Source organism: Brassica napus, chromosome A1 (genome assembly GCF_020379485.1).
Source record: "Brassica napus cultivar Da-Ae chromosome A1, Da-Ae, whole genome shotgun sequence".
In the NCBI taxonomy this organism is placed as follows: domain Eukaryota; kingdom Viridiplantae; phylum Streptophyta; class Magnoliopsida; order Brassicales; family Brassicaceae; genus Brassica; species Brassica napus.
In genome coordinates this window covers 11,631,632-11,654,615 of record NC_063434.1, presented here as the reverse complement: position 1 = coordinate 11,654,615, position 22,984 = coordinate 11,631,632, and the positions used below count along the sequence as shown (strand labels likewise).

Genomic DNA, 22,984 nt, shown 5'->3' with positions numbered 1-22,984 from the left:
GTTGTTAGTTTACTAATAAAGGAGTTCTAGTAGGATTTCATCATTGGAAATTAATTTTCGTTGAAATGACTATTTACACTTTTGGAGTTTCCGACAAAGAATTGAAACTATTTTCTTTACCAAAAAAGATTTCTGTGAGAATAAAACTAACAAATATCCATGAGAGCAGCTGTCTTTCCTTCTCGTAGACATAAGAACAGCTGTCTTTCCTACAGAATCAGTAACTATCTTCATAATTAATATATTTACTATTCAACGAGAGAGCACTAATATAAAGCGAGAACTCTCTCCTCCCTCAGATAAGTATGCAACCTAAAAAACTAAAACGAACATTTGAAAGAGATAAACAAACCAACATGGTAGAGGTCTTCAATTTATGGACTCTGATACTTTCACTCATAGTGGTGAAGCTTTATCATTGGATTTATCAGTGGAACAATCCAAAGTGTAAAGGAAAGCTTCCTCCAGGATCGATGGGCTTTCCAATCATCGGAAAGACCTTCGAGTTCATGAAACCTCATGATGCTATTCAGTTGCCAACATTTGTGAAGGAGAAAGTCCACAGGTTATTTGATTTCATATTTTCAGTATAAGGTTGTGGAGTGTTTTTATGAGAAATATATAGTTGAAGATATTTAATTCTTACATAATCAGTTATCAAGTCTTTTTTTTTAGCAACTAACAGTTATCTTGTCTTAATTTTCCCTTTTTATTGGAAAACCAGATATGGGCCAGTTTTTCGGACAAGCTTGTTTGGAGCCAAAGTTATAATCTCGACTGATAGTGGATTGAACATAGAGATGGCAAAGACGAATCACATGCCTGGCATGCCGAAGAGCTTAGCGCGGTTATTCGGCGAAAATAACTTGTTCGTACAGAGTAAAGACTCTCATAAGCATGTCCGAAGCGTAACAACCCAGTTGTTAGGTTCACAAGGTTTAAAATTGAGAATGATGCAAGACGTCGATATCTTGACTCTCACACATATGGAGGTAGGAGCCAGAAACGGCGGTCTTGACGTCAAGGAAACAGTAAGCAAGGTAAAATTCCACTTTAGCGCCGTGCCAAGTGTGCACTTAGAAAAAAAAGTTATGTGTGAAGTGCCCATTTAACTTATTTGTATTTCCAATCCAGTGCCGGCCCCAATTTCATACAGTAACAATCTTCACCAAATAAAACAATAATTTTGTTCATAAACATATAACAGTGGTGGTAGTCCAGTGGCGTTTGAGGAAATAAACTCAATACGGCGAATCCTGATTCGAATCCCGCTGGCCACTGCTATTGTTTTTGGCTCATTTGAATGTCTATGAGAAAATCTATCTTAGTCTATCTTTACCTCCATTCGGAGATTAGGTCTGTGTATATATAAACCAAAAAAAATTGTTATAGAAAAAGTATTTAAGTTCTCTACACCAAAAATAAGTGATGTACAAAATCACAGCCGGATATGATATTTTGAGAGTACCAAAATATGGAAGTACATACAAATTAATTTATAGTATTTACAAGCTTTATAGAAGAAAACTATTATTTTCAAATTATAATCTTAAAATTATAGTTTATAATATAACTAGGTGTTTTGTCCGCACATGCGGGCATAACAAATTTACAAATATCTCTAAGTAAATGTGTTATCAGTTCAAATCATCATAATTGTTTATTTGTTTGAAATATTAACAATAAGTTAAACAGCAAACTTTATATATGATAAATTAATTCATCACAACAGAAAATACTTTTTATAGTAGAAATACTCATGCGTTTAAAATATTATAGTATTAAATTAAATATCAAACTATTTATATATGACAATTTTTTATTATAAAATAAATATTTTTAGGTGCATAAAATAAATTTAAAAATACTCATGTATATAAAAATTATATATATAATATAATACCCATAAAGTCTGCATGTATGTGCGCTAATTAAACTAAAAGTAAGTATATCTATCAAATGTATACTACAAGTGAGATTGAATTTAAGCTTACCCAAAAGCGAATATAAGTTTTATAAATTATTATTTTAAAAAGTATATAATTTTGTTTAATTTTATGTATGTTTATATGCATCTTAGTTTTTGTGCATAGAGAATACGTATAAAGTTAGGTTCAGTTAGATGATAATGCATGTGTATTAATATTTCATCTAAAGAGTTATTAACGTATCATGTTTATTTATCTATTTTTAAAATAAAAAGCGTATTAAAGCCAAAATGATCGATAGATAAAAAAAAATGATAAATAAGTAAAATTAGCAAAATTATCTAAAATTATGAAAAAATTGACAAGTAAGCAAATTCACTTTTCAAATAATAATATTTTTTTTTTAACAACAGTTGATATATTATGCATTTTAATAGCCAGCAACAGTCCAACTTGACAAACAAACAAAACAAAAATCTAATACATATGGCGCTGCTATTTTCACCATTAACAAACAAACAAAATTCTAATAGTACATGATGTTACAAGATAACTAATTTTGGCGTTGACAAAAATAATATTATATTGTTCAAGGGAAAACAAACAAAAGTTTGGCATGTATAAAGAATATATATTATTTTGAAAAGTTGTAGCATGATATTAAAATTATTGTAACATGATCAAATTTATTATAGATATTACATTCTGACAAGATTTTTAGATATTTTAATAATATGTATATCATCATATCAAAAATATTTTTTATAGAAATATTAATATTTTTCGTTGATAGTTAAATAAATAAAGCTAAGTTTTAGTTTATTACTTAATATGAGGATACGTATAGTCAAGTTTCTAAACTAGTGAAATATTTAAAATTTAGTAAATAATTTAATTGAGTGATTAGCATTCGATTCATTAGGTTTAATAAATATTTTTATAATTTAAATTTTTTGACTAAAACAATAAAACTAAAATTTATTAAATTTATTTTAAAATAAGTAAAATAGTATAAAATTATTATTTTATAAAATGAAAAATAATTTTATTAAGTTAAACTAATTTAAATACAATCGGATCAGAAATTTTAACTAACTATAAAATTACAAGTGAGTACTTTATACTTGTAAAAATTAATGAACTTTAAAGCTAAATGTAATGTAAATATAATTTTAAATGAATATTTAAAAAAATATATATTTTTGTGTGTGCCGCATGAAATCATCTAGTTCTCCATTGTAAGTGGTGTAAAATTCAAATCTTTTGAGGTTCACTCCAAAATAAGAAGCAGATTATTTTTATTTTGTAGCTTCAAAATGAAAATTGAAGGGAGACTTTTTTTTTTGGAAAATTGTGTATAGGACTTATATTAACATTTGGCACGGCTCTTCTGAATTGCTACGATAAGAATCAACTCGATTACTTAATTAAGATCGGATCATTTCCTCTAATACATATCATCAAACTTTACAGATCTTAATTGAATGTCTTGCCAAGAAAGTTATGGGCGAAATGGAACCAGAGGCTGCAAAAGAACTCACACTCTGTTGGAGCCATTTTCCAAAGGGATGGTTTCGAATATCCTGGAACATTCCTGGTAATGGCGTCTATCGAATGATGAAGGTACACCTCTTTTTATTCATCTATAAACCCTTAAAACAGCTCTATATATGAGAATTAGAGAAAGAGAACTGGGGTGATGATGTCCTTAAACAGGCAAAAAAACAGATGATTAATATATTAAAGGAGACGGTGTTGAAGAAAAGAGCTTCAGGAGAAGAGCTTGGAGAGTTTTTCAAGACGTTACTTGGCGAAATGGAAGGAGGAGAGGAAAAGATAAGCGTGGAGAGTGCGATTGAGTTCATATTTATTTTCTTTGTGATTGCTAACGAAGCAACACCAAGCGTCCTTGCGGCTACAGTAAAGCTCATAAGCGACAACCCTAAAGTCATGCAGGAATTAAAGAGAGAGCATGAACGCATTGTCCGGGATAAGAGTGAGAAGGAGAAGAAGACCGGCCTAACATGGGAAGATTACAAATCAATGACTTTCACGCAAATGGTCAGCATTCATTGTCAACAGGGTTTTGACTGAAAATCGACGAACCTTATCATAGTTTAGACAATCATGGTGTTTTGTTTCAGGTGATAAATGAGTCACTGAGGATCACAAGCACAGCGCCGACAGTGCTTAGAATAATTGATCATGAGTTCCAGTTTGGTGAATATACAATTCCAGCTGGTTGGATCTTCATGGGCTTTCCTACTGTCCATTTCAATCCAGAAAAATATGATGACCCTTTAGCATTTAATCCATGGCGGTGGAAGGTGATTTTTATTTTTTTCTTCATCCTTTACTTATACATTCATAAGATTTGTTTGCATTTATTAAACTACATAAATTTTTCAGGAAAAAGACCTGACTGCTATTGTCTCGAAGACGTACATTCCTTTTGGCGCTGGTTCAAGACTATGTTTAGGAGCTGACTTCGCTAAGCTTATAATGGCCAGTTTTATCCATCATTTGTGTAGATACAGGTTCAATTAATCACCTAATGACTCATGATTCGATTTTTTATGTATGCGGTCAAAAGTTTAATTTACATATATATTTTATATGTATCTATGGTTTCAAGGTGGTCAATGAAGACAGAGACTACAGTACTTCGAAGGTTTATACTTACGTTTCCAGGTGGATCTGATATTCAAATTTCACAAGACACTGAAGTGGAAAACTCTGCTGGTTAGTAGAGTGGTTATATTTCATCGGAGGTTACTGGTTCGGGGTAACTATACACTGTATGAATGTATATGTCGAACAATACTAATTACTGCATAAATAAAAGCCATCTTGTAAGAAACAAAGACTAAAGTGTATGTTTCTCTTGAATGCATAAGTTAAGATCATTTCCAGCCTAGAACTCCATTTCTTTCCACCAAAATAGAATAATTCTATAATTGAGTGAGTTTTGCTTTAATTCTATTCTAGTTTGGAGTGAAAAATAAAGTAATGAATAAAAAATAAATGAATTACTTCATTTATGCAATAAATTCCTTTTTACTTTATTATTAAACAGGAGACGAAATAAAATTGAAGTATTCTTTTTTCAAACTCTTTTTAAAGTAGGAATAGAGTGAGCTGGAAATGCTCTAAACTAAGTAATTTGTGTGAAGGATACTACAAGTATCATGAAAGTTTGATTTCCGAATGGGAAAAGCGGATCAGGCGTTGCGAATTTAGCGGATAGAATGAACAAGAGTGGATCAAGCGAATCTAGCCGTACAAGTATGTATCAAGCGGATCTAGCGATTCAAAACTTATGCTTGAATGATGAAAGTGGATAAAAAGTGGTTCAAATTACTGTACAAATTTAAAATAACTTACATAAAATTATATAATACTATTTATTTTCATAATTAAGCAGAGTTATTTTAAAAATACTTTATAAATGAAAAATAATTTAAACAAGTATAAATGTTTTTCAAAATATAATAAAAATAATTTAAACATATATATATATATATAACTATTTTGAGCTTTAAAATTATATGTATGTATATATATATATATATCTACTTTTGTATGCTTTAAAATAATTATATATAATCAGTTTTAAAATATTTTATTTTTTTCTGAAAGAAAATTACATGTTGTCAAGAAAATAAAGTATAATGTCAAATAATAAGATATATATAAATATAGTATATACATATATATATAGTCAATATGATTAGGAGTGGACGTTCGAGTATCCGTTCGGATATCATTTTGTGTTTTCATTCAGGTCTATTTATGTTTGAGGACTAATGATTTACGTTTTTTAAAGATATTTATAAATCGGTTTGGGTTTTTTGTGAGATTGGTTGGGGTTCGAATACCTATATAAGTCATGTAAAAGTTTAAAAAATTCATTAATATTTCAAGGTTTTCAAAATCTTAAAATAAATAGGTTAACGAACTAAGGCAATAACTGATTTTTGAATCCTCCAACTTGAATTACATTTGTAATTAAAAAAACAAATTGGTCTGATCGATTCAGTTACATATAAGAATTAGAAATAAAAGATATAAATTACAGAGTAATTATAATAGTTAGTGCACATATAATATAGTATATATTAATTTATAATTGAATTTAAAATAGCTAAAGTATAATACAAGAACCACTCAAAACACTCCCTATTGCAAGCGTGCTTTACTTTGATCCACTTGCGGTTCTCCACTTTTCTTCATAATATAGGATTACCTTACTGTTTACGGTGTTACTCCGTAAAGTGCAACTAGATAAATAATTTTGTTAAATGGAAAATTATGATGTGTAGGTGTGAGAACTGTTTAATATATGCTTCCCATTCTTAACCTTAAAATGTTATGCTACCATCAGTGGCGGATCCAACAGTTTTCTTTACATGTGTCATTATATATATAAAATTTAAAAACATGATAGAAAAGTGTCATTTGGAGATTTGAACCTTGGTTTAGGGGTGTCAGTACCCCAAAACAAATACTATTTTGGCTGCTGATTCTTTATGGTTATAAAACCAATTATTTTATAATGTAACTTATGTCAACTAACCTCCCTAATCTTATAATGCTACACGAATCCAATGTTATTTGTATAGTAACCCGTACAAACTTATGCTATTTGTTATCACTCGACCAAGTTGCGTGATCCCAGCAAACGGTAAGTGGCTCTGTTGTCTCGAACGATTCATTCATATATCAATGAATCATTCACAGAAACTAGCAACATATTGTATTTAACTTCTGTTATCCAACTCTCTTTTGGTCCTTGATTCTTCAAACGTTGGTATTGATACTGAACTTTTTTATGTGCTTTGTTTCTTGTCCCTGAATTCATTCACTTGTAGATATTAATTGATCCGTTACGTTTCAGTTTAATCCAAAAATTGGAAACAGATATCCTCTCTGATATATGTATATATCCATCCACTATATATATTAATTATGGAGCATCTCTATAATATTAGTTGAGAAGTCAGTTTATTACGTATCGCGCTCATATTAACTCTCACGGTGGTTGATTACGATGATACCCTTAATGAATTAAATATATCTAAGTATCATTATTAAATATTTATTCTATTTTTTCCTTTATATATATTTTTTGTTTTTCTTTATTTTTTCAAATAACAAATATAACAAAGAAAATTAATAAATTTTAAAAACGAAATTTTCTATTATATATATGGTGTAATTCATAATAAGGAAAGTTCACAAAATAATCTTAATTTTAAAGTAAAGAAATAATCTTCCCTTTTAAAAGATAATCTTAAACAACATAATGTATATTTTAAAAGTATTAAGCATTTTATTTAAATCAATCTATTTCTCAAATTATTATAAAATAATTTAAATTACATAAATTACGATATCTTAAATGAATAAAATTTTATTTAATCTATCTTTTTTATTTAAGTTCCCTTTTATATTTTTCAAATAGCATATATGATAAATAAAATATTAATAAAATTTAAGACGAATATATTTTATATGTATAATGTGATTTCATAAAAAAGAAAGTTTAGAAAAATAATCTTGATATTAAAGTAAGATAATAATCTTCCTTTTAAAAATTTATCAGTTATGCTTTTATGTAACTTTTTACCTATCATCACTTTATTTTTACCATTTTGTTTTTCCAAATTAACATATTCTAAATTAATAAAAACCAAAATATATTTACACATCTAAGATGAACAACCCAACTAATGTAGTGAATAGAAATAGTTATACTTTAATTTGATAGAATATATGTAACACAATATACCAACAAAATGAGTAACTAGACCAATTCAAATTTTTTTATACAAAGTCAAACATTAAATTAAAATTTTTATATTTTTATTATTTATAGTAATATTTTTATGCATATAAATTATAGAACGGCTCAACACATTACAAAGAAATATGAAATTTTCAAATAATATTATAAATATATTAGCTAACTATAACAATTAAGTATTTTGTATAACTTACATATGTATATATATATATATATGTGCATAAGGTTTCAATGGACCATCATTGTTGTATTTATTTATGTAACTTTGAATCGTCAACACTTTAGTTTACTTTTACTATTAAACAACATATATTGAATTATGCATAATCTTACTAAAATATGTTTACAAATCTAAGACAATAATCAAACTACATTAAAATAACAAAATTAATCAAAATTTTAAGCTGTATAACAAAAATATTATAGTTGAATAGGAAAAGTAAATGGTATCTAATATATCCAAATAATAACCAAATAGTCGAGATATTATATATCCAAAATTATACATTTAATTAAAATAACATAATGTTATTTAAAACCAATCATATTGATTACAATATAAATAACAAAATAATTTTAAAATAAAAAACAATATTAATAAATTATTATAATGTATTTATATTGTGCATGAGCACGAGAAAATCACCTAGTTACAATATGTTTTCATAGCTATGTGTCATCATTATGATGATTTTTAGAATCTTTAGAAAAAATAAGTTGGTCCATATAAATATATATTTTACTTTTTATTAAAATAACTATCAAATTGATTAGTAGTGTACAAAATAAAATTGTCAATTATTTTCTTAAATAAAAACTACAGAATTACCTAATATGATTAACATATATATGACAATTAATGATTATAAATAATACATATTTGATAACAATTTTTGTATCTTTTTTTTTGTTTACTTTTATATTATTTAAAGAAATTAAAAAATCACATTAAATATATAATAAAAAATTAGATTTTTTCTTATATGTTATATTTTAAATTTTTTAAACGACTATAAATTACTAACATGGTAAAAATCTAACATTGAAAATTTTGTAAACAATGCTTTAATTTTTTTTTGTTCAATCAAGATACAAATGATCATAATCTTATGAATATGAGGTCTCATAATAGATATTCATATTTATATATATATATATATATTAATATCATTAAAATTAAAGGGGAAATTAAATGTTTACCACTTTCATGTACCACTTTTCATTTTCACCACCACTAAAGAGACATTTTCAAAAATACCTTTTTCATTAAGTGGCAAAAGACTTTTATGCCCTTGTTATTTACATATATAATAAATCTTTATTTAAATAAAAAATAAAAAACAATAAAATAAAAAAAATTAAGAAAAATTTAAAAAATAATAAAATAATAAGAAAAAGTAAAAATTTTTTTATGTTTTTGAATTATAAATTTTCAAATTCAAACTTTTTTATAATTTTTTTTTTGAAACTTTTTTTCGAAATTTTTTTAATGTCTTTTTTCAAATTTCTTTTTGAAAAACGAAAATTATGTTTGAAACTATATTTTAAAATTTTTTATATATTTTTTAAGTATTTATTTATATATTTATTAGAAACCTAAATTTCACATTCCAAAAACCCTATCCCACCCCTCAACTCTAAACCCTAAGTCTAGATTAATTAACCCTAAGGGTATAATTGTCTCTTACCCTTCATTAAAAGTGGTTAGTGTAAACATGAAAAATGGTACTATGAATGTGTTATTTGTGGCAATTTTCCTATATTAAATTATATACTATATAAAATATATTAATTTTAAAATTTGCATTGAAAAAGTTATTGAGATCTTAATATTTTAATTTTGAAATTTGTGTTGAAAAATCTCACATTAAAATTTTTGTGATTAACGGTTTACAATTTTGTTACAATAAATATACAAATGTTAATAAAATTATATGAGTATGAGGTGTTAGTAATAAATATAAATATACTATATATACATATATCTATGTTAATATCATTAAAGTTTAATTATATACTATATAAAGTTAATAAAATGATTGTTTTTATTTATTTACCAAAAATATGATTGTAAATAAACAAAATATATTAGTTTTGATTTATGTGCTTATTGTAATGTATATACGTTTAATTATATACCATATAAAGTTAATTAAATGATTGTTTTTGTTTATTTTCCAAAAATATGATTGTAAATAAACAAAATATATTAGTTTTGATTTATGTGCTTATTGTAATGTATATACTTTTATGTATACACATTATCATTAAATGATGATTTCTAATATGTTATTTGATCCTTACAATCCCAGAAATACACTTTTTTCAAATCGAAGTGATTTTTAATATTAGAAGCACTATATATATATTATTTCATTCAAATTAAATAAGTTTTGATTTTTATTTCTAAAAAGCTTTTAGTGAAATATCATTCGTCTAATATTTGTTTCTCCTAATACCATATCTAGCTATTATAATTGTAAGAATGAGAGATTTGAACTATTTATTAGAAATTTTCTCATTTATCATTTAATAAATCAAACAGTTCTTAGTTTATACATAATTTACATATACTAAAATGGGGTAAAATATTATATATATTTTTATCGGTATATTCTTAAGTAACTAAACCTCAAAAGTGTAGGTTAATAAACCTCAATAGAATTATATGATTTTAGACCGAACAGGTGAATATATACTAGACAGACATTTATATTTTGAGTCTGCACTTATATTATATAACAGCCTTGATATATTATATTTGAACACTAACCTGTGAATAGAGTTTGCCGATGATTTTCTTCAAATATTTGATTCTTAGATATGTATCTGGAGTGAAACTAATTTTTACAGATGTCCATATTTTTTCTTTGACACTTATGTAATTCACCGAATTCACAGAAAAAGTTAAAATAAGAAACAAAACTTATATCAGTGTAACATAAAGAAGAACGAAAGCACAATTTTATAGAGGTAGAAAATGAAATCAGTTATGGAAAGTCAATAATAAACAAATCGAGAGCAAAAAACATAATCTCCTTTGTCATTTTATAATCGATGTTGCGTATCTGGTTTTGGTGATTAGTGTCAGCCGCAAAACTTAATTTTCTTTTGTGCATATTCAGTCTTAAAAATAATTAAAATAAGTTGTAATATGATAATTTTTCAACAATGATGAAACATTTAAGAGACAAACATTTGTATTCGTCATTTTACAATCGATAAAAATTGTAGTGTTGCAAAATGTTAAAACCATTTAATGAATAAACATTAGTATAAAAGCTCAGCCAGCGCATGCACACGGATTATAATCTAGTAATATAATTGATATTGCTACACTTTATTTTTATGCATTTTGTAATTAGTATTGTTACACTTTACTTTCGTAGGCATTTTGTAATTGTGAGAACGAGCGTGATTTAGAAGTTTGTTGAAGATCGTGATGAGATCTTCTCTCTGATCTTCCTGAGATTAGAGGTTCTTGTGATTGTAATCTGCTTAATTACTTTAATTCAGTTTATAAGAAGAGAAATCTTTGATCTATCACTGTCATTCAAGCTAACAATCTTTTTAAAGATCATAGCAATCTTGAGTCTGGACCCGTTAGAATGTTTGATTCTGGTCCTCAAACTACTTAGGCTGGTGTGTAATGTGTCCAGAAGTTGCTCGGTTTGTCAATTAACACCTCTTCCATCACATTAGAAGTAAGTATGTGGTTTTCTTCTTTTGTGTGCTGAATTATATTGTGGAGTGACATGTACTTCCTTTCAAGGATTCTTAGTATCTCTTGACACACTGGAACCACCAAAGCCAAAAAATCCATTCCAATGTGTAAGAAAGAACCCGAGGAGCCAGCGGGTCCGGATCAACTGCAGAACCAGAAGCTTCACCCACACAAATGAACGCAGCACCAGGACCATCAAGATGGATTTTGTTGACACAGCAGCACCAACTACCTCGTTCCAGCTCAGATTAGTAGACGGGACACACCTTGCATCCAGGTTCAACAGCCACCACACCATCAGACACTTGCACGGTCGCTTCAAGACCATGTGGCTCCAGAGAGTACCAGAAATTCTAGCTTTATTCGAGACCATTCGGTATATGTCATTCTCTGGTTGCGTTTTTGTTGCCAGTGTTGAGAACCTTATCATTGACTCAACTATTTGGTCAACGCTAGGACTTGGGATAATTTGAGAGAATCAACAAATCTGTTTTCTTTAAGATTCATCTTCCATCCACTTCCTATGCAAAAATCAAATTTGATTCGGTTCCTAACGACTCGACTACCGTATCTTTTGTATCTTTTGTACAAAAATTGTCCAATTATATAATTTCCTACTCGTGAATTTACGAATTGACCAGTTGCTGCTTTGACTCCACAGTCCACACACATGTAAGCTCCCTTGAATGAAGGACATAAAGGTAAATTGACATACCGGCCAATCTGTCGATTCCCTGTTTTTCATTTTTTCTTGTTCTCTTCGAAAAAAAAACAAAATTGATATTCTGTATTTTTTGCGCAAAAAAAAAAAAAAAAATTCTGTAATTCGAATTCGAAGGAAGCCAGAGATTTAACTGTTGGAAAAAAAAAAACTAGAAAAGGGAGAGAAATAGTGAGAGTCGAGAGACAATTATTTAATTTGTTTCATTACAACCTTAAATCGTCATACTCTGTTCTGTATCTTCTCAGATTATTTTCTCTAATTAGCTGCTGTGCTTCGTTGCCTTGTCTTCTTTCTCCTGCCCTCTCTCTCTCTGCTCGATTGATTCAGTTAAGGAGAAAAAAAGGGTTTATCACAAGATCCCTTGAAGCTCAGCTCGCATTTCTTAGGGTTTGAATGCCCAGATCTCCATTGTAAGCTCTTCTTCATCCTCCTCCTAACTTAATCCTCAATTGAATCTGCGAGTTTCTCCTTCCATTTCTTTAATTCTTGATTCATATCGCGGTTCAATGATAAAGGGGTTTTCAGTTAGAAGCAAGATAATTTAGGGCTTTTAATTCAATTAGATATGATGAAGCAAATATTTGGGAAATTACCCAAAAAAACTTCCAAATCATCCAATCCAAACGTAGAAGTCCCTCCCAGCTCAAAACCTTCAAACTCAAATGCACCAAATGGCACCGTTGCTCCTTCCTCAAACAGAGCCACCAATGGGGTTTACGAAGCCCTGCCTAGCTTCAGAGACGTTCCCACCTCAGAGAAACCAAACCTCTTCATCAAGAAACTGACTCTATGCTGCGTCGTCTTCGACTTCACCGACCCTTCCAAGAATCTCAGAGAGAAAGAGATAAAGAGGCAGACTTTGCTCGAGCTCGTTGACTACATCTCCACCGTCTCCACTAAGTTCACCGACGCTGCGATGCAAGAGATTGCGAAGCTGGCTGTTGTTAATCTCTTCAGGGAGTTCTCTTCCGCGAATCAAGAAAGCAAGATGCTGGAAACACTTGATGCTGGTGATGATGAGGAGCCTGCTTTAGAGCCTGCTTGGCCTCACCTTCAAGTTGTCTACGAGCTTCTCCTTAGATTCGTGGCTTCGCCCATGACTGACGCCAAGCTTGCAAAGAGATACATCGACCATTCTTTCGTCTTGAAGCTGTTGGATTTGTTTGACTCTGAAGATCAAAGAGAGAGGGAGTATCTGAAGACCATTCTCCATCGAATCTACGGGAAGTTCATGGTTCACCGTCCTTTTATAAGAAAAGCTATCAACAATATCTTCTACAGGTTCATGTTTGAGACCGAGAAGCATAACGGTATCGCCGAGCTGCTTGAGATTCTTGGAAGTATAATCAACGGTTTCGCTTTGCCGTTGAAAGAAGAGCACAAGCTCTTCCTTGTCCGGGCTTTGATACCGCTGCACAGACCTAAATGTGCTGCGGCTTATCACCAGCAGCTTTGTTACTGCATTGTTCAGTTTGTAGAGAAAGACTTCAAGCTTGCTGACACGGTCATTAGAGGGCTTCTGAAGTATTGGCCTGTGACTAACAGTTCAAAGGAAGTTATGTTCCTTGGTGAGTTGGAAGAAGTCTTGGAAGCAACTCAAGCAGCTGAGTTTCAGCGGTGTATGGTTCCTTTGTTCCGTCTAATCGCAAGATGCATCAACAGTTCGCATTTTCAGGTTCGAGTCTGTGTAAAAACTTTGCTAAGAGTTTGTTAGATTCTAAGTTGCTTCTTTTTTTTTTCCTCAGGTGGCTGAAAGAGCTTTGTTTCTGTGGAACAACGACCACATAAGAAACCTGATTACTCAAAACTATAAAGTGATAATGCCGATTGTGTTCCCGGCTATGGAGAGGAACACGCGTGGCCATTGGCACCAAGCGGTTCAGAGTCTGACTTTGAATGTGAGAAAGGTACTGGCAGAGACAGACCAGGCTCTGTTTGATGAATGCTTAGCCAAGTTCCAAGAAGACGAGGCGAATAAAACTGAGGTTTTAGCTAAAAGAGAAGCAACATGGAAGCTTTTGGAAGACTTGGCGGCTTCCAAAACCGTGAGCAACGAGGCAGTGCTGCTCTCAAGGTTTTCATCTTCGGTTACACTTGCCACTGGGAAAACTTCTGCTAGTTGAACACTTTCAAAAGATCCAGCAGAGTTGTAGGAAACATCAGGATCAGTACTTAAAATGGAGAAACCGAAGCGGAATGCGATGATCATCGAAGAGGAGCTGTGTCATCAGTGAATACTTTTAACATTTATTTTTTTCAGGTTTCTGAAATCAAGGGTTTCTCGCTTATTTGTTGTTTCTGATCTCTTTTTTATTGTCAGCTCTTAAAAGGAGTTGCAAAAAACAATATGTTGTGTAATAAATTGGTTCTATAGATATAGTTCTTCATAGGATGGCTAAATAATTTTTCGTACTATACCGTGATTTATATGTTTCAAAAATATGCAGATGCAATCATATAACAGCTACAGACGCATTATAGTGAAATAATTATTTCTTTGTTCTTTAGTCGATGTTCAAAGGTGGCGATTTTACTCCAAACCAAAGTTTCTACCTTATTCTGAATTGAAAAAAGATGAAATTTATTTCAAACCATTATACAAAAATATCCAAACAGATCTTAACAGCTTGGTAATTTGAAATTTAGGTATATATAAAACTCAAACCGAACTGAAATCCAAATTAGGATCCGAAAATATCCGAGATTACTTAAATATGTTAACCTTTAATATATGTCAAAGTAATTTAGATGTTTTAGAGTATTTTAAAAGAATTTTGTAGTTTGATTTATTTGTTATTTTGAATAGTTTTTTTTTGTTAGTTTAGGTAGTTGAAAACTAGTTTTAAATTATCTTTGTAAATGATTTATATATTTTAAATATTTTTTGTCAATATTTTAGTTTTTGAAAAACAAATTTTGGACGATTTCAGATATTGGTTGTAATCCGATCCAAACCAAATCTGCAAGGAACCAAATCTGACCCGATAATTAGTAAAATTCGATTGAAACTTCGAGTATAATAACAAAAATCCAAAGGATAACTGAACACAATTACTAAGTCAAAGTCAACTTATAAGCATAACATTTATTTAAAGATTTCTATACATATTGAAAATATCCGGATTTTCTTGCTTCAACATGAAAGTCAATCTATTACGACCGGATCATATTCACACGGGAACAATAGTAAAACCAGATTGGTTTTAAGTGAAATCTACTTTGAAGACCGTTTGACCGGTGAAGAATTTGTTCTTCTAAGATCAACTCATTACAACAATAAGTGAGCTAATAAGCCTACACATTATTATTTTTATAGATTTCAGGTTGCTCAGACGACCGTTTTCCTTTAAGGTGGATCCACCTCTGATTAATAGTAGGGGAAATTACGTGTTTATCACTTTTATAGTATTACTTTTCATTTTTACCACCAATAAAGAGACATTTTCAAAAATACATTCTTCATTAAGTGGCAAAAGACTCTTATGCTATTGTTATTATATATATAATAAATTATTATTTAAATAAAAAATAATATAAAAAAAATAAAAAATAAATAGAAAATAATAAAAATTATAAAAATAATAATAAAATAATAATAATAATAATAATAAAGTATCTTTTTTTATGTTTTCTAATTATACTTTTTCAAATTCACACTTTTTTATAAATTTCTTTTTTTGAAATTTTTTTTTCGAATTTTTTTTTTCAAATTTCTTTTTGAAAAACGAAAATTATGTTTGAAACTATTTTTAAAATTTTTTTTATATATTTTTAAAGTATTTATTTATATATTTATTAGAATTATAATTTTCACACTCGAAAAACCCTACCCCACCCCTCAACTCTAAACCCTAAGTCTAGATTAGTTAACCATAAGGGTATAATTGTATTTTACCCTTCATTAAAAGTGAGTGTGAAAGTGGTTAGTGTAAACATGAAAAGTATTATTATGAATATGCTATTTGTGGCAATTTTCCTTAATAGTATTACATTAAATTTGGTGTAATATTATTTACAACACTATTTACAATTTTAAGTTTGACAGAATAACATAGCCTTAGAGTACTATTGGAGATATTACATAAGGTCGTGTGAGTGAGTATACAGTTATATTTCGAATGTATATCTTTACAAAAATTCTGTTGCAAATAAAAGAATAATTTAAAGATTGATAAACATCTCATACATATGTTTAATATAAGTTAAGACGAACTTCCTAAACTAGAATATTATCATCATACAAAATATATTAAGGTGGGAGGGGTGTTATTATAAATTAGATTATAATTATTGTTAGAAATTTCAAGTCTAGTATTATTGTTTATAGATTTTCACTTTCTAATTAAAATCTAGTATTATTAAATTTATGATTTTATAATTGTTTTCCAAATCTACTGCTATTAAAAAAATTTAGATTTTAATGATTCTATAAATCACTTAAATTTAGAACTATTAAAAAATGTATTTTTAACCATTAACTCAAAAATTAATATTTTGACATTAATACATATATATCCTTTCGATTGTTAAAGCTATTATAGTATTTTTTAGATTTTCGCAATATACTAAATTTTTTCAAACTCTTTCCAAATTTTACAAATATGTCAACTTTTAAAACCAACACTCTTTGTAGCTCAACTCCCACTAACACTTCCTAAATTCCAAAATAACTAAATTGATTTCATTTTCCATTTCATTGAAATGTGATGTATCCATGTTTGTTATCTCTTACCAAAATAACACTTTGCAGTATTTTCTACCTACTTAGACAAGCTTAATCCAAAATGAAAGACTGGATTTTTATAATTTTAATTAAAAGGTGTATAGTATTCTCTTTATGAAACAAATTTAATAAGATATTATTAGTTCATAGATGGTGTGGTATTAAAACCATAAATATTGAAAGATAGTGATAATGTATTTATTATGTATAATAAATAATATTAGATTTTATTTTGATTTTTCTTCTTTCAAATTATGACTACTAAACTAGTGAAGAGATTATAATAAATATATAAAGGGGCTGTGTCAAAGGGGCCAAAGAAGACCAAAAACAAAATTAAAACAAGCACCAAAATCAGAAAAGACCCCAATCCCTCTCTCTCTTTCTGCCTCCCTCTCTCTTGTTTCTATGGGAACGCAACTCCCAAACGCAGACACTGAATCCCTCCAGCGGTTACTGAATTTGAGCCTCGGAGTTAACGACAACAACACAGAAAACGTCAACGCATCACAACCAGCAAACTCCATTGGTACAGACCAGCCTTTGGGCATCGAATTCGTGGAGAAGATCTTGAACTATGAGTTCAAAGATAAGAACTTGCTGCTGCAAGCGTTCACCGATGCTAGTTTTGATGAAAACTGTGTTTCTTACGAACGCTTAGAATTCTTAGGAGACACAGTCTTAAACTTGATTGTAACCAAATATTTATATTTTCGCTACGAGGATGCTACACCTGGTTCATTGACCAGACTCCGTGCGTTCAACGTTGATAGAGAGAAACTTGCCCGAGTCGCCGTAAAATATAATCTGCATCGTTACCTCCGTCATAAGAAACCCGTGCTTGAGGACCAAGTAAGCCTCTTTCTTAAATAATTAGTTTTTTTCTATTTGCTCTCTACTTTCCATTTATTATCTTCAGATCATGTTATAATTAATATTGGTTGATCGAAATATTACTAATTGAATAGGGATTAATATTTCAACTATTTCTAGCCACGACAACAAAGACTTCCATCGTGTACGTGTTGGAACTTATCAGTTCTCAACTTGTCATTGATAAAATTATATTTATATTATAATCGATTAAATTCTGCTCACGAATTACAGATTCTATCATCAAATTTCAAATTTTTATCCATACCTTATTAACTTCGTATCAATTGATATTCCTGATGTGTGTTTATTTTCGGTTAACATGTGCTTTCCACTAATATTGGCCAAATCTATGCTTCATGTTGCGGAACCTTGATCGTATCTGATATCTGGTTATTAACTATGAACCTTCGAAACTTAACAATTCTTATTCTTGTTTATACCATGGGTCTTAAAGTACAAACTGTAAATACGGACAACAATCCTAAAAAGACTAGGTATCAGGTGTTTTTTTGCTCAATATATACAATTATATAATGAAATCATGTGAAATATATGTAGATATTGAAATTTGCAAGAGATATAGAAAAATATCCACTACATTCGCGTCATCTCCTGGAAACTCCTAAAACCCTAGCTGATATAGTAGAGTCTACCATTGGAGCTCTCTACACCGACTGCGACTCCTTCGAAACCGTGTGTAAGGTAACTGCATGCATACATGTATGATATCAATTGTATTCATTCTTTTGTTGGAGTAATTAATGACATGTTCTACTAGTCCATGAATGTTTTGGTTGAAAATTATAAATATATAGGTGGTAAAATCATTGTTGGAGCCAATAATACCATTAGATAAACTGGAGAACCATCCAGTGACAGAACTCAATGAGATGTGTCAGAAGAAGAACTTGAAACTGAAGTTCGATGACAATACTTGGGAAGTTGATAAAACTGTTCGTGTCTTTATTGAGGACCATTTGGTTGGACATGGACACCATCTTGTCAAGAAAGACATTGCTAAAAATTGTGCTGCACAAAATGCTCTGGACAAATTTTCCCATACCTTTCCACAGATTTAATATCATCATATTTATATATAAATTTGTATGAAACCTCAGTTTTCTGCAAAAGATATTATTTTTCTTTTTTTTTTTTCATCTGAATCAAGGCGAAAAGAAATAACCTCATCTTGGGTAAAGCCCATGAAACACCATTGTAAGTGTCAACATTTTATATGAAAATTAAAAATAAAAAGAGAAATTAGGACGTCTACCAACCAATTATGTCATATTTAGCACACTGCCAAAAGGCCACTATTTCTACACTGTTGATAATTTCGGAGGACATTAATACCCCTATAGCTTCATAACCAGTGTGCCTAGGCAAACACTATCTAAAAGATACGACATGATTTTTCAGAAGATTTTCACAGGATTTTTCACAGGATTGTCAGTCCAAAATTACAATCCTTGTCCCATTTACGATTTCAAAATTCGATATTTTACAGTTTTTCTCTTTCTTCCATAGTATCTTCACTAATCCAAAAGATCTCTCAACATCTCTCCTCCTCCATCCTTTTTCCTCTCTAAAACACCTTTAATCCTGTAACAAACCCTAGATTCTCTAACTTGAGACACCAAATGAAAGAAGACGAACACCAAGCTCCGCAACTTCCCATTTCGGAGAGAATTTTCGCAGGCCGTGAAGAACGAGTCGCGGTGAGGGTACCACTGTATCACAAACCCTATGCTATTAGATAAATACTAAATACCATCCAAGCTGAATATGTAGAAAAATTTGAGACAGTGCCCAGCTCCAAGATAAACCTTACGGATGCTTCTTCTATGAAGCTCTCAGCCGATGCGTCTCCTGTGAATCTCGTGGACTCTGCGTTTCAGGTCAATCCCTCTGTATCTGCATCTCTGGTGAATCTCTCAGCTGTTGTGTCCCCGGCGAAGCTATCAAGATTGAAGTTATGGAAGCTGAAATAGATAATCACAATCAAGAGAAGGAAGATCATGAGATAGGCTTATTTGGTCTCGAGGTTGAAGCTCTCTGCCGCTGGGTCTGAATCTCTTCGCCGCTGCGTCTCCGGCAAAGCTCTCGGCCTCTAAACAACAATAAGAGTGGGTTCTCTAGTTGTAATTAAAGGCAATAATTATTGTATATGCAGTGTTTGGATAATTAAATTTATTACCAGCTCGTAAAACTGTTAACCGAAAACTTTATCTAATGGATAGCTTGAAAAATTATTGTACTGTAACAGTGAATTCCGGATAATTGAAAGTTAGGTTTTTTATAACCATTAAAAAGTTGTCTGTTAACAAGCTATCAAACAAATTACACATCCATCTACAAAATTAACAAGCAATCTGTATCAGAGGCATAAGGGGATTAGGGATTTCGATTTATGGTTAAAATGATAGAGTGTTGGGGTATGATAATTTATAGCTAATCTTATTATTGACCTGTTAATTAATTGTATTAGTCATCCAAAAAATGTGTTAACAAGCTATCAAACAAGTTACGCATCTGTCTAAAATTTAACCATCAATCTTATATCATAGGCGTAGGGGGTTTAGGGATTTTGATTGATGTTTATAACTATAGAGTGTAGGGATATGATAATTTATAGCTAATATTATTATTAACTTGTTAATTAATTGTGTTAGCCATCCAAAAAATGTGTTAACAAGCTATCAAACAAGTTACACAGCCGTGTACAAACCTAACAAGCAATCATATATCATAGACGTAGGGGTTAAGGGATTTCAACTTATGGTTAAAACTATAGAGTGTAGGGGTATGATAATTTATAGCTGACCTTATTATTGACATGTTCATTAATTGTGTTAGCCATCCAAAAAATGTGGTAACTGTTCACATAAGAAATTGGACATCTGATAATTTACTTATATTTCTTCTCTATCAACGAGACCTTAGACTTAATGAAATTGTCTATACGGTTTAGTGTATAGTATTACAGTGTCAAGGGTTTTTGATCAATGGTGTATGGTCTAAGGTGTTGTTGTTTGGTTAAGGCTTATGGTATTTATTTAGGATTTGTGGTTTAGACTTTATGGTCTAGGTCTTAGTATATTTTGTTTAGGGTTTACGATTTTTGGTTTAGGGTTAAGCTTTATGATTTCGAACCATAAATTATTTTAGATAGCTAACCAACAATTTTATTGAACCTTTTTTACAAGACTAATTCACTCCATGTCACTGAAAAAAATCTAAAACAACTAACTATGATCTTTACATTAGTTTACATCTCTGATAAGCAAATCAATATTCTGACCATTTTTTGACTTATTAATGTGTATGGCTAACCTAAAATGTAAGTAACCATCATTTTCAAGAATAATATATTTGAATCATTTATAACCGGCTAAACTCCTCTTTGCACAAGCTAAGATTTAGTACATACATCCATGATATATTGTAGCCGTGTAATAATCATATTATCATAGTATAGCTCTTTATTATATCGTATTAGAAGTCTTTAACTTGTTGTAACAGCTCAAAGGTCTTCGAACGTAGAAATGAATCACGTTGAGGATGGGGAAGTAGAAAACGTCCATATTTTGATTAGCTGGCTAAACGAATAACCAACCATATACACGACCAGACAGTCAGCCAATTCCAAAACGGTACCGTTGGAAAAGTGATTCGGGGAATCTTTGAACGATAGATGATGAACTCCTGTAGAGAGAACTCATAATCTTGTTCAGGACTGTGATTATGAATGGTTGGATGCATTCAAGTGATTATGTAGAGGAAGAAAAAGAAAAAAGAAACAGAGAAATTCATGACCTTTTTCGGTTGTTCGCAACTCGTGAACTCTTGAAGAAAAAAGTAGAGAAACTTATAAACTGACCTTCTCTGATGTTGTTTAATTCATTAGAAAAATGCAAAAAAAAAAGAAAAAAACTTATGAACTCCTGAGGGGAGAAGGTTTCACCACAGCAGAGCACAATCCATTCTCTCTGAACGAGGAAAATTTCGAAATCTAATCCAAAATCTTTTCTATATCTTATTGTACTACCAAGATATCTGAAGATACTAATTGTACTTGCCCTACACTTTCTGAAACAGAAACATCGTTATGCTAAAGGGGTAGTTTCGACAATTTCATCACACCACGTCACTAAGCTTTCTGCTACTTTCACTGTTTTTGGCACTTAATTAATTTTACTAGTTTCCTTTGTTTTTGAGCAAATTATCCCAAATAAAAATATATATACTACAAAATATTTTATTTTCTTTTGGTGTTGCCACCTCACTATCCATAAGCATACCATATCATTTAATAATAAATTCAATAATTTAGATATATGTAAATTATTCTATAAAAGACAAATGATAATTTATCATATTCTATATCCTCAAACTAAGCACAGTACAGTATAATTGGTACAAAAGCACAATACAAATGCCTATTACAAATGTGTACCGATATCCGCTGAGGACACTACAAACTTCATCTTGTCTTCCAATTGCAGCCCAAAAATGGTTGCACACCTTACTCATCGATATCCAACAGCTCGTAAGAGCATTTCTCTGTGCTATTTATGTTGGTCTCGTCGAATATCTCTGCCGCTAGCTTCATTGAACTTCTTATCACACAACTAAGATGGAAACGTCATGCATTTGGCATGACATTCTATATACTTCAAGAAAACACTCCACTATCACCACTTTGTACGTTTTGTGGTACTCCTGACTTTGAGATCCGCTCATGTGTGAATTCATTTGGGTTCATCTTTTTCTTCTTGCCGTGAGCTAACTAACGAAGCATGTACGCCATTATGTGATGTGGGCAATACGATTCACAAGTTCCCAACTGTAGCAATTTCTTCATCCTTTGAGTGAATAATACCACTATCCCAAATCACTATGTGCCTCCTAGAAATTGATATGAATTGATACCCATAATGCTACCCAATGATTGTTTTTGATGTGTAATGGTGCATATATATTATCCACCTACAGTCCCCATATCTTTTTATACAATAGGCTAGCTCGTCACATGTGTAGTGTTCTAAGGCTCCAAGAGGGAGTTGTTTATCTGAGCAGTCAAGAATGAGAGAAGAGTTCAGAAACTCTAAGTACTTCGCTGTCCACACTCGACCAAACAAAGCATCGAGCAGGCAAATTCTGTCCTTCTTAAACTATTCTGGTGCTTTGAAAATTGAAGCTT

General features: G+C 30.4%; 3 protein-coding genes across 3 annotated transcripts; all 3 read left to right on the top strand.

The window, feature by feature from the left end:
* The first annotated feature begins 253 nt into the window (after nt 1-253).
* On the top strand, nt 254-4,834 carry LOC106446940 (cytochrome P450 708A2-like). Its single transcript, XM_048773512.1, has 7 exons — nt 254-565; nt 725-1,040; nt 3,402-3,551; nt 3,645-3,989; nt 4,073-4,255; nt 4,338-4,465; nt 4,564-4,834. Exons 1-7 carry the CDS (start codon nt 306-308, stop codon nt 4,673-4,675), a joined length of 1,494 nt encoding a protein of 497 aa, XP_048629469.1. The 5' UTR covers nt 254-305; the 3' UTR covers nt 4,676-4,834.
* A 7,452-nt stretch (nt 4,835-12,286) lies between these two features.
* On the top strand, nt 12,287-14,569 carry LOC106446935 (serine/threonine protein phosphatase 2A 59 kDa regulatory subunit B' gamma isoform-like). Its single transcript, XM_013888766.3, has 2 exons — nt 12,287-13,857; nt 13,928-14,569. The coding sequence occupies exons 1-2, from the start codon at nt 12,748-12,750 to the stop codon at nt 14,303-14,305; spliced, it is 1,488 nt and encodes a 495-aa protein (XP_013744220.2). The 5' UTR covers nt 12,287-12,747; the 3' UTR covers nt 14,306-14,569.
* Nucleotides 14,570-16,027: 1,458 nt separating this feature from the next.
* On the top strand, nt 16,028-22,904 carry LOC106376360 (ribonuclease 3-like protein 3). Its single transcript, XM_013816432.3, has 3 exons — nt 16,028-17,757; nt 18,340-18,483; nt 18,597-22,904. The coding sequence occupies exons 1-3, from the start codon at nt 17,314-17,316 to the stop codon at nt 18,858-18,860; spliced, it is 852 nt and encodes a 283-aa protein (XP_013671886.2). The 5' UTR covers nt 16,028-17,313; the 3' UTR covers nt 18,861-22,904.
* Nucleotides 22,905-22,984: the final 80 nt, after the last annotated feature.

What these genes read in the sequence shown, in the direction of transcription:
- LOC106376360 (XM_013816432.3), top strand. Translation starts at nt 17,314, where the DNA reads ATGGGAACGCAACTCCCAAACGCAGACACTGAATCCCTCCAGCGGTTA. An exon ending in AACCCGTGCTTGAGGACCAA is followed by an intron (nt 17,758 to 18,339) that starts GTAAGCCTCTTT and finishes AAATATATGTAG; the next exon opens with ATATTGAAATTTGCAAGAGA. An exon ending in CCTTCGAAACCGTGTGTAAG is followed by an intron (nt 18,484 to 18,596) that starts GTAACTGCATGC and finishes ATAAATATATAG; the next exon opens with GTGGTAAAATCATTGTTGGA.
- LOC106446935 (XM_013888766.3), top strand. Translation starts at nt 12,748, where the DNA reads ATGATGAAGCAAATATTTGGGAAATTACCCAAAAAAACTTCCAAATCA. An exon ending in TCAACAGTTCGCATTTTCAG is followed by an intron (nt 13,858 to 13,927) that starts GTTCGAGTCTGT and finishes TTTTTTCCTCAG; the next exon opens with GTGGCTGAAAGAGCTTTGTT.
- LOC106446940 (XM_048773512.1), top strand. Translation starts at nt 306, where the DNA reads ATGCAACCTAAAAAACTAAAACGAACATTTGAAAGAGATAAACAAACC. An exon ending in TCAAGGAAACAGTAAGCAAG is followed by an intron (nt 1,041 to 3,401) that starts GTAAAATTCCAC and finishes CAAACTTTACAG; the next exon opens with ATCTTAATTGAATGTCTTGC. An exon ending in TTAATCCATGGCGGTGGAAG is followed by an intron (nt 4,256 to 4,337) that starts GTGATTTTTATT and finishes TAAATTTTTCAG; the next exon opens with GAAAAAGACCTGACTGCTAT.